The following is a 12494-nucleotide window of genomic DNA, read 5'->3' as shown; positions in this document are numbered from 1 at the left end:
AAAAAAGAAAAAGAAAACAAAAACAAGACAAAAAAATACCCAACCAAACCAAACAACCATGAACTACAACCGGGGTAAAAACTGGTCTCTTTGAAGAGAAAGAAGAGCAGCAAGAATGTGCGCTCCATCCGCAGCGACATGAACCACTTACCTGTGCCCGGCAGCTGACCTCCTGCAATCAGCTTTATGAAGACATCGGCCCTGTTTTTGTTTGTTTGCCATAAACTTGCTTTCTGAATATTAGTCAAAGCTTTTGAATGAGGATTTAGAAAGCATTTTCCAGTTTATGACATCAACCTCAGGAGAGATGAAAATGTCACATCTCGGCCCTGAACAAACCATCTCTCCATTTTGGCACACGGAGAAGTGGGAACACTACACACAGGAATCCTTCCTGCACGAACATATGCAGCAATAAATGCTTAGGGCCAAGTAAGAAGAAAACGGTGACATACAGTGGCCTGAGGTCAGTGATGGGACTCTCCTGGGGGCTGCTCAAAGAACACAGACCTTTTCTCTACGCCCCCAAACAGCACCATGAGGTGAAGTCCTCCCTTTCATCCAGTGACGGTGATGGGAGGACCAGTGATGCGAATGAGACGGGGCGGGGGTTTCCCTCTGCACTGACCTCACTAACCCTGAACTGGACTGGTGGGCCTGCGAACTCCAGGTGGGCCTGGAGCCTGAGGGTCCCTTGTAAAACATTTCATAAAAAAGGATGATAATACTTTCTTAATTATCAATAAAGATAGGGCAAAATATCTGATCCTTTAAGAAAAAATTACATCTGTGATGTGTGCATAAATCCTAATTTTAAAAAGGCAGCAAGTATACCTGCAGCAAACTTACTGCCAGGCAAAAGCCAAAAAATGAGATGCGTGTAGCCTAAGTGGGTATATAACTTCACGCACAACAGTGCTTCACTACTTCATACTGATAACTAGATGGACAGGTGTCCATACCTGATGCTGGCCTGTTTCTGGATGATCAAGCCAGAATTCCATTTCCTTTTTGTCATCAGTATGCTAAAACTATGGTTATTTATCTATGTTTAAGATATTCAAAATAATTTGGGGGGAGAGAGGGAACGGAGATTTTGGTATAAAACACAAAGCCATATAACAAATTTAAGTGGGGGTAGTAGGCTTTATGATCTACTTTTAGGAAAAGAAAAATCCTTCCTCTATGGCTGAATTATTTTTAATATGCAGTTATATAAATTTGATATATATAAAAAATAACTATTAACCTAGTGGAGAGCAAAAGTAATAAAATTCCCTAGTGAAATCTATAGATGTCAGATTTCACTAAAGACCGTATTGGCTCTGAGACTACGTGTAGGAAAGGTGAATCTGAATGGTATTATGTACATATTATGTGCATGACTGAATGTTTTCAAACTTTTTCTGGTTGACTGTGGATTATTTTTATTCCTTCATCCCCATCCCCCCCCAAATAAAGGGCATTAAATAATTTCTGGCAATACATACTTAGGGAAGTGTGTTAATTTCACTTCCTCAAGTATCTAATTTACCATCATAAAGTAACTTAGCCGAAACCGGTTTGGCTCAGTGGATAGAGCATTGGCCTGCGGACTGAAGGATCCGGGGTTCGATTCCGGTCAAGGGCATGTACCTTGGTTGCGGGCACATCCCCGGTAGGGGGTGTGCAGGAGGCAGATGATCGATGTTTCTCATTGATGTTTCTAACTCTCTATCCCTCTCCCTTCCTCTCTGTAAAAAATCAATAAAATATATTTTAAAAAAAGAAAAGAATTATGTTCGTGCAGGAGCAGTACATCTTTTTGGTAAGGTAACACCTAGTAAGTGACAGATACTGTACTCTGCATGGGTGGTGGGAGCGGTCGTGGTTAACCGGACCAGGGAGGACAAACTACTTTGGCTCAGATCTGGAAGGTACATTCTAACCCTAAGAACAGCAACATTTGAAGCTTATTATGTGATGGGCTTTCACATATTTACTCATTTAATCCATAAAATCACCCCATGGGATCGGGACTACTGTCCTCATTGCACAGAGGAGGAAGTCAGCAGCAGAGAGCTGACAGGTGAAGTCCCACAGGAGACTGGGGCTAGGGCCGACTCCGGCAGGCGGGCTCCTGAGCCTGTTCTCAGCCTCCATGTCACACAGATCACAGTCCCTCTTCCAGAGGTTTCTGGAAAAGAATTTGGGACTGCAGGGGAACCTATATATTAGGTCAGGTTGAAAATCTAGGGTGTGGCTTGTTAAAAACAAACACCAAAAAAACCCCTATGGCATTGGCTTCAATAGCATCTATTCGGTTTGGGGGCCAGAGTTAACTTCTTACCCCAAATTTGCCATTCAGCTTTAAGCATATGACAAAAAAACTGAGTTCAGAAAGAGAATAAAAGGGTCGATTTAACCTTATCATTGGTTAACTCATACGCTCCCTGCTGTTTCCTCTGCTGTAAAATGGAGTGACAGGTCATAATTGGAGAGGGCCTTGAAAACCAGCCAGGGGGGGCGGGGGGGGGGGGTGTGGACCTAAGGCACCACGTGACCGTGCTAGTGAAATCCACCGGGCCCTAGAGAGAAGTTGGTGTCCGACTGCTGTGTGCCTTTCGTTTTCAGAAAGAACAAAGTAATTTTACATTTCACCCTGTAACCGCGTTATCCTATATTAGAAACACAAGCAAAAGACAACATGCATGACATGGGATACACAATGTGAACGAAATTACCATAGATTGCCAAAAAGGTGGTCCTCCAATCACTGCCAGCAAATGCATGATTATTATGAAGATTTGCACTTCAGTCACATCAATTCTGATTAGGTACAAAAAGCCAAAAAAGCAGAATTACTCAAAAACAATTTCAAGTTCATTAGTTGCAAGCTTAGCAGCGTTCCTCTATCATGCACAATCGACAAAAATCTCAAATATCGAGGAAAGGGGAAGAGGAGGTGTCACAAATTTGTTATGAGCAAAATCAAATAAAATCCAGAGCCTTTTCATTTAATTTGATGAATTTCACAGAGCAATAAAAACCCCTCCTTTGCAAAGGGAGTTTCTGACTGAGGTTGGGCTGAAAACTAGAGCTTCACCTTTCCAACCAAAAAGAAAAAAACCAAGTCCGTGTATTAAATTTTGAGTGTCAAGCAGAGGGTTGCGCTGTACTGCTGTACAACACGAGATCTTGAAATACGGCTTTGCAGTATCCAGCGGAAGAAATGGAGAGCTGTCACTCGTCACATAACCCACGGAGACCCTGTTCAACGGACTGCCCTTTAGACAGCCTCGTTTCACGCCTCGTGGTACGGGGGGTGAAAAAAGTCTCACCCGGTTGTCAGATTCTCATGTTTATTAGGTCAACTACCCTAAGATTTCTGGAAAGAAGACACTGAAAGCAGCCAAGAGTTAGCTTCGAGGTAGCTGGAGATGACCTTACAGTCAAAAAGAGGCAAACCTGGTACAAAAACAGGGCAGCAGAAATGAGAAGGCCGAGAGTCTGGAAAAAAGAAGACGGGCAAAAAGACTGAGGAGCAAAGCCTACACTGGGGATCCCCTCCTGCCGGCACCTGGTCAAACCTGGAGGCTCTCATCCTCGGAGGACTGGACCCAAAGACCTCTGAATGTTGAGAACTTACCCTACAGATATGCCTGCACACCATGCGTGCACAAGGTGTTTCATCACCGTGTTATTCATAATAGCAAATTAGAAGTAGGGGTGTGGTCCCAGAAACGAGGTGCCTCAACGGAATATTTGGTAGCTTTTTAAAAAAAGAGTGGGGCAGCTCCCTACAGTGATACAGACACATATGAATGACATGTTAGGTAAAAAAAAAAAATTATGTTCTAGATTGTGCATATGTTACTTTTCCTGTATTAAAAAATATTCTATTTTTTCTTTTTGCCATTAATTACGTAACAAGTTCCTGGAAGGATAAAGCATAAACGGAGAACGGTAGTTACCTGGTGGAGGGCAGCGTGGGAGCCAGCCCGCTGGGAGAGGAAGCTGGGGGGAGACGGACTGCTTATCTTTTGTACAATGTTAGTTTTTAAACAAAGTGAATCATTTATCTGTTAAGAAAGTAAACTTTTTTTTTTTTTTAAGTCTAAGAAAAATAGGCATCAACAACAGCAAGGGGGTTCAACGCCCAGAGCAGAGCCGAGCACTCATTCCTAAAACGGACACTGGAAACCAACAGGTTAAGCGTCGGAAGCTCTCACACCCACAGCAAGTAACTAGGTTGAAACCAGTCTCTCACCACTAAGAAAAATTGATCTTTGTTTGCTCAAGAATGTCTTTTAAACAAGCTGATTAAGCTGCAAACATACAGGGATGCAGTTATATCTGGATATACACATTTTTGGGGGGGAAATGGACTGGATTAGGCTAAAAAGAATCTGTAGAGCTGACCTGGTGAGTGGTGTTGCCAATAAGGAAAATTACACTCAGTAGCAGACTCAGGAGACTAAGCAGGTGTCAAAGATGATCGACTCTGTCTCGGGTGGAGAGTAGACATCTTACAACATTTTGCTGGATATATGAAGCAGCCTTTTGGGAGGGGAAGGGCCAGAAGTATAGAATTACAAAATAAAAATGGAGGGAACCTCATGCAATTATTTGTACCTTGGATAAATGTAAAAGAGAATAGAAAACATGAAAGATCTTTACAAAGCCCCAAACTGGGATACCTACCACATGCACTTGGTTCGAATTCCAAGACGACTCAGTATTAAGTGAGGGTGCGAAGGGATTTAACTGACATTCGGTGAGAGTTGATAAGCATGTTAATCACCTTTGCCCAGAATGTTTTACGTATTGTGTGCATTTCGAAGATATACTTGCGAATTTGCAAACATAATTTTTTTTTTCTTAAACTATACACAGCAAATGTAATTGTGTTGTAATCTGGGTTGGCTACCAGCTTGGTTAACACAAGCACTAGGGCTAAATTCACCAAGTCAAAGAAACCCTGATTTGTACAGATTGACTTGTGAGCTATTATTTCCAAAGAAGCATTTTATTAAAAAAGTCAGTGAAGGTGCCTGGAATCCTATTCAAAGACTGGACTGCTATTAACTACAGATTTGCAATTATTCATAAATGGACCTGAGGTGCTAGGGAACGTGCATAACCAGAATAAGGCATTCCTTATGTTACCAGAAATACCATGGGTGGGGTGAAGACTGGTAGCCTGGAGTAAAGATTAGCTCGAAATTCAATACACTGCCTTCTGATATTTTACTTCCTGCCCTTGATAAGGGGCAAACTGGGCGTGGCAAGCTTAGATTAATGCTAAATAATTACTACCAGTACAGCTGAGTGATAAGTAGGAGTATTTTAAATTCAAGTGCTATATACAGAGAAAGTCTAAACGTCTATTTCTGAGATAAGCTGAATTATTTAAAACAGTATTGTCTACCATGTGAATGATTGCCTGGATCTTTAGATTATCTTTGAAGACTTAAAACAAAAACCAAAACCAAACTATCTAGTGACTTTGAGGAAGAAGAGAACAGCCAAGGGCTAGCGTAGAGCAGGTCCTCTAAGAGGGATCCAAGTTTGCTGATGGGCAGCCTGTCCTGCTCATCTTGGAAAACAGTCCTCTCACCTCACTGAGTAGTAATCTTGGAGTTAAATAAAGGGATCCCAGGCGTATTCTCCCACTCAAACTAGCACAATCAATTCCGGAAGAAACCTGGAAACCACTGGGAGTTACTAACACAGGTCTGAAAATTAATAATAATGGTCATGACCACTTATTATATGCCAGTCACTACAGTTAACACATTACTTTTTTTTTTTACTCTTAATCATCAAAATCATGCTTGGAGGCAGGACCTATTACCACCAGCCTACAGATGAGAAATTTAGTCAGACAGGCTAAATGACTTCCAAGGGCCCGTGACAGAGACAGGAAGTGCTGTTCCTACGCAATGCTGACCAAACTCCTCTAAATTTTAGACTATGATCAACAAACGTCTGTCACAGGTGTTTAACTTGCTATCACTGAGATGTTTTAGGACAACGCTTCTCGTCTTCTAACACAATTTTCTCTAAAATGGCACAACCCAACAGGCAATAGCTGACATAGGAAGTTTCGATGCTAATAAATGAAATTAATTTGGAAACAAATTAGAAATAACCACTCGTTGTGAAGCTTATTTTCCCCCTGAACTCGGTAAGGAAAAAAAGTACATCTGACAATTTCATTTAAATGAGCAAATCGGTTGAAGTGGCAAATACCCAAAGCAAAAGAAAACATCTGCAGGTTCGCAGCATCTGGTGAAAGGGAAGGCAGTGTATGTGGAGGAAAAGCATCTTCCATGTGAAAATGAAAATGCATTAGTTTCCACAAACATTTTAAGGAGGGACCTCTAAATATAGGGTCCTTAGTTATCACAGATAAAGACAGTGAAAGGAAACAATATAGTCAATATCTTGACTATTAATTTCATTAGGAATAGTGGTGACAGTGACCTTTGGTGAATGTAATTAATAGTAACAGATGAGCTATGAAAAATGATAAATCTACACAACTGCCGTGAGCATAAAGCCTCAGATCTTTGGAGAAAGTACCAAAGAGAGGCGACCAGGAAAGGAATGCTGAAGGGTGACATCCAGAACGAGGCACATTATTCTACCCCAGAAGGGAATTCCACAAATAATTATGGAAATATATTGTGAAGTCAAATTGGAAATGGCTTTAGTTTTGTTCTTGAAACATGCCTATAGTACTCGGCATTCTCCACATGCCAAGTGTATTTGATGAAAGAAAAAAAAAAAGTTGTAGAACATCCCTCACTATTGACTTGTCCCCAAAGTCATCGTTACTGCCACTGAATAACTAGATTTACAAAATAAACAGAATCTGAGCTCTATTTTCTTGTAAATAAACTCTTTCATTCTAAAGTGTGAAGGATTCTGGCCTACTCTAGTGGGAAACCATTTCCTAATAAATCTTGAAATGTTAAAAGTCATAAGGTCAAAATCAGACTTCTGATATCTGAAGAAAAAGATACATTAACTACAGAAATATGTATTTAATATTCAAAAGCACACACCTGAAAAAGAAAGTAGTCAAAGGATGACCACAGTAACAGGAAAGCTAAAGATACTCAGTTTTAAAAGCACAAGAGAGGAAAACAGTAAACATAATAGAAGCGAGAACAGCTTGTAGCATTAATTTTAAAAAAACAAAGTCACTGCACAGAGAAGCAGAAGCACTAGTACTGCACAGCTGGAGTGAAACGCTAAGTAAGTGCAGAGAGTAAACGGAATCTTTTCTACGTCGCTGTAAAAAGTTCTCTCGACTTATCTAAGGAAAACTCTGCTTGATTTATTGTTTTCAAAATATAAATACCCAAAGAATTCGATTTCATGGTGGAAAGGTATTTGTTTTTAAAAATATTACGAAGAGCAAAAATGATATTGGTTACAGTAGGTAAATGGGAGAGAGAATTGTTTTTAGCATCAGATCATCAAAATATTTTTTAAAAATTTTGTTTAATAGGGTGGATTTTTATTGCCCTATTATATATTAAAATTATCCGTTTTCTAATAATCTGTTTGCCTGTGAAATACCACCAGACTTTTGATTTTTTGTTTTTCAATTACTCTGTGCATGACAAAGGTGCTGTCTTCATTGAGTTCACGCCATTTGTTCATTGGACAGCATGAATATTCTAGCAGTTACCGTGGAGTTCCAGAACCAAGGTCCCAGGGTTCCTGTGAGAAGCTGGCATATTATAATTATGATCTGGGACTCTGTAACATCGAATCTATGCATAAGGAAACAAACATTTCAAAATAGCTTTACTCAGAGCTTCTGCTAAAGAGCCCTACTAAAACAGGTAACAAAGCGAGGTTTAAAATGTAGCATTCTCCTTATAAAGACATCTAAAGATTCAACGATACGATTTATACAATTCTATTGCTGTCCTATGCATACGCGGACGTTTCTTACCCAAATCCAAGTAGTATCAAAGTATAAAAATTAAAACCATAACACTGAATACATGACTTGTAAATCGGCAGCTGGAAACACTAGAACTAAAAATGCAAGTCAGCTCTCAATGACCTAGGAATGGTGACGACTGCTTGGCAAATAATCACACCGTCTGGGAGGAAGGTACCATGAGTGCCAGGACCTATGCGGACAGGCCTGTGGATAAATGCTTCCCAGGAGCCCCAATGTACAGACATCTGTGTGTTTGGGAAACCACGGATATCTCGCATCCCTTCACTACCCCATACTCACCTCACCCCTACCTCTGCTCAGTAACATCAACACATGAAGGGGCAAGGGTGAGTGGGGAAGGGTGACCTTTAGGAATTGGTCAGAGCAAAAATCAAAGTGGCCTTTTCATTGTTCTGCTTCCTGATCATCTCTAGTCCAGAATCTCATCCTCTCCTCTTTCTCTTCCCTTAATTCCACGCCTGCTGTCACTCTACTACACTGGAAATGTTTATTAGTGGCCAAAGTAAATAAAACATCCAATTCAATCGCTGAAAAAATTTTGGTGACAAGAAAAATGCTAGTTTGGGGGTGGGAGTGGCCGGGGAGAGGTCAATGGGGGAAAAAGGAGACTCATGTAATACTTTAAACAATAGGAATTTAAATTAAAAAAAGAAAAAGAAAAAAGCTAGTGGTTTAGAACAGGCTCCAAATAAAATGGGCACAATCAAACCTAAGAACCAAGGAGAGCTAATGACCGAGGCCCACAACTTCACCTGCTGACCCGGAGTCCGAACTGCCCTCAGGCTTTACGTTCACATAGTTGTTTTAGGATATTATTTATGATTTTTTTTTAAATAAAATGGGCAGAGTCCAAATGAATGAATCATTGCTGAGAAAAAATACACAGGAAAACCGAAACTAAAGGGAAATCTTTGGTGTGCAATAATCCACGTGATATATCTTAAACATTTACAGATCCAGATCCTGTCAAGGCATTGGACAGGAAGTTTCCTCATTTCCAATGCACAGGGAGTAGATCAGATGTTCATAGGCAACAGTTTTTAATGACTAAGAGGTTTTCAACTATTTATTCTTTAGAGCAGGGGTGGGGAACATCCAGCCCTCGGGCCATGTAAGGCCCGCAAAATCATTTGGTCTGGCCTTGCCAAGGGAACCGCAGGCGGGACTAGAAATTCAATAAATCTAGGAGCTTTTTTCATAGCAACATAAATTTATATCAAATGAATAATATTGAGCAAATGATGTTATAAATACGCAAATGGCCTGCGGACTAAAGGGTCCCAGGTTCAATTCCAGTCAAGGGCACATGCCCGGGTTGCCGCTGATCAATGATTCTCTCTCATCATTGATGTTTCTATCTCTCCCTCTTCCTTCCTCTCTGAAATCAATAAAAATAGATTAAAAATAATTTTTTTTTTAAATAGGGTTGCCCTGGCCGGTTTGGCTCAGTGGATAGAGCGCTGGCCTTCGGACTGGGGCGACCCAGGTTCGATTCTGGTCAAGGGCATGTACCTTGGTTGTGGGCACATCCCCAGTGGGGGGTGTACAGGAGGCAGCTGGTCGATGTTTCTCTCTCATCGATGTTTCTAACTCTCTGAAAAAAGTCAATGAAATATATTTAAAAAAGAGGGTTGTTTTTTCTGAAATTATAATTTAAGAAAGAATTCTATCTTAAAGATTTTTTTAAGGCCCATGGTTTGGATAAATATAGTTCATTAAAGATTGTTTAGGGTTTCTAAGCATTTAATTAAAATGATTCTACAGATATCTACATGTTATACATTAAAAATACCTGGATATGGAGGGTGACCTTAAGGGAGGAAATGTGAACTCTTGCATTTAATATAATCGACAATTTAAAAAATATTTTACGAGTGTTTACAAATGAGCTTCAACTCATAATTCTTATCTTCTCCCACAGACTCAATCCTTCTATGAAGTCCTAGCCTCTGAGCACGTTTCCCTCCCCAGTCTTTCATAGCCAGGCTTAGAGTGACGGTCCTGACGGGCTCAGCTGGGCGTGGAAGGGTCCGATGAGCAGTACTCGTCCCAGCTCTACCTGCTCAGACCAGAAGCACCGTCAGGACAGGGCCCTGGGGAGGGACGTGGCGGCTACTGCTCCCTGCACAAGGCAGCTTTCACCTGTGACCGGAGTAAAGTGCTGGCCGGTACAGCTCCCACCGGCCCACTCACAATACCTGACTCTGAATGGAAATTAGTTAGTAATGGAGGAATTAAATTGCTGGACCTTTTTATTCAAGATACTAAGAGCACATTTAACAGGAACTAAAAAATAGTAACATTAGGAGACTAAGAAAAAACAAATTTCTTATTTAGCAAACATATTGTTTTATAAGATTATTAAAGGTACAGCAACCTGAATTTATGATATATATAAAAAATCCTCGTGATTTTTTTTCACGCATGTGTGTAAACATCAAAATAAAATGATTAAAATAGAAGTATTTAAAAATAAAATTCCTAAGGGGCCTAAGGCTGCTTCCACTTTCCTCTGAGTAAGAAAAGGGGATTTTAAAAAATATACATTTTATTAATTTTTTACAGAGAGGGAGAGGGATAGAGAGTTAGAAACATCAATGAGAGAGAAACATCGATCAGCTGCCTCCTGCACACCCCCTGCTGGGAACCGGAATCGAACCTGGGACCCTTCAGTCCACAGGCCGACGCTCTATCCACGCAGCCAAACCAGTCAGGGCGAAAAGGGGATTTTAAAAAATTCCTTTATTTAAACCACATTTGAGAGTTGACCTTGCTCTTTCCTAATTAAACAAAATAAACGTTGGGCTTCTCCTCCCCGATACAGACTGGACTTCATTAGACACGTTCCTCTTCTACTTGCTCTCGCAAAACATGTGAACTCCAAAATGGCATTTTTAGAACTTCTTTAAAAGTATCTTTATTACTCCATATACACTGGCATTTGGATAAATATCTTCTTAAATGTAAAGCATATGCAGCATATTTCTATGAATGTGGTAACTTACTTTTAATTTAAAAATATCAATTCAGCGTTGCCTTAATGTGAATGCAGGATTTCAGAAAATAGTATACAATTTTCCCAAATCAAAACCAATCCCTTATAATACTATTTAATTTAAACTGAGATGTTGAACTCACAGTGGCCTCGGTGTCTCACTGTGATTTTTCACACCGGTGTAAGGCAGTGCCAGTCGCTCCTGTCTTTACCCTACACTCCCCACTAGTCGACTGACTTCCTGTGTGTGCTGGCACCTTTCCCATTAAAAACTAATGGGAATTAACTTCTACAAAATATAAAGCCCTCCCTCCTTTGAGCCCACGTTCCCTCTGGCTGCTTCCCGCCACAGCCACCCATTCTGTACGTAAACTGCGCTGTGTGCTTATGTATTCCTTTCACTTGTCATCCCCACAATCTGGCTCCTACCCACCACTACAGAGAAACCACTCTGGCGGCCTCACACTGCCAAATCCAATGTACACTCTTCTGCCCTCATGTTGAGTCTTGGCAGCATTTAGCATTGTTCTCTTTCAAAACCCATTCCGGAATGCCTCCTCCTCCTCCGGCTGTTCAATTCATGGCCTTCTTTCTAGGCTTGCTTTCTATGTTTTCTGCCATTCTCACCCTCTGACGTCTAAAATCCCCCACCTACGTCTCCTGGATAGAACTCTCCCTTCAACAGGCTCCTCTGGCCTGGTTGGGAAGCTCAGTTGGTTGGAGTGTCATCCCCATGCCACGGTTTGGGGTTCGATCCCTGGTCAGGGCACATACAAGAATCCATCAATGAATGCATAACTGAGTGGAACAACAAATCAATGTCTCTCTCTCTCTCTCTCTACCTCCCTTCCTCTCCCTCTCTCAAAAGGCTCCTTTTCCTGAAGTGCCTCTCTCTACCTTCCATCCACCCACCTGGGAAGGTGATCTGGGAGCCATGCCAGTCTCCGCTCCCGCTCTCTCCATATCCAGACAGAGATGCCCTACAGTTTCTACCTCTTAAATCTCCACCCTCCCCCTTCCTCTTCCACAGCACTGTCTTAGTGCTAGTTCGCTCCTCACATTCACTGTGCTGATGCCTCCTAAGGGGTCTCCTTCCTTCCGTCACAGCCCACTCCAGTCCGCTCAGCAAAATGCTGTCAGACTGATCCTGCGTTAGGCCCTGCAAAGGTCCCCCAGAGTCAGGACCAAAGCTCCCATCTCTCGGCAGGACAAAGGGCCTGGATTTCCGGGGTCTTCTCCAGCCCTGTCTCCTGCCACCTGCCCACAGGCATCTGATGCGCTAATGACATGGCACTGCCCGCGGTTCTCCAAGTACGTATTTCGTCAAAGGAACACGCCACCAGGAAAACCCTAAGACTGGCAAACGAAAGCTGTAATAGCACATCATGGCCACAGACACCTCCCCTGCTTCCATGGCTTTTGCTCTCCTTCCTTCAGTGCTCACAGCACATGGCTGATGCTGCTTTACTTAAAGGGAAAGAGAACAGATTAGGGCTAGGTGATAGATACCTTTTCAAAGTAAGGGCCTGA

At 41.6% G+C, this 12494-nt stretch overlaps 1 protein-coding gene across 2 annotated transcripts in view; it reads right to left on the bottom strand.

Moving 5' to 3' along the window:
• CEPT1 (choline/ethanolamine phosphotransferase 1) overlaps window positions 1-12494 on the bottom strand; it is a 33548-nt gene that overhangs the window by 6155 nt on the left and 14899 nt on the right. The window contains exon 5 of one of the 2 annotated variants that reach the window (XM_079761732.1): window positions 7685-7769. In XM_079761732.1, coding sequence (XP_079617858.1) covers window positions 7685-7769 — 85 coding nt within the window. Of the gene's footprint in view, window positions 1-2723; window positions 2809-7684; window positions 7770-12494 lie in introns of both variants that reach the window. The other variant, XM_079761731.1, reaches the window with a different exon arrangement.

This window comes from Cnephaeus nilssonii (assembly GCF_951640355.1).
Source record: "Cnephaeus nilssonii genome assembly, chromosome: 21".
In the NCBI taxonomy this organism is placed as follows: domain Eukaryota; kingdom Metazoa; phylum Chordata; class Mammalia; order Chiroptera; family Vespertilionidae; genus Cnephaeus; species Cnephaeus nilssonii.
This window is presented reverse-complemented; position numbering and strand designations above follow the sequence as displayed.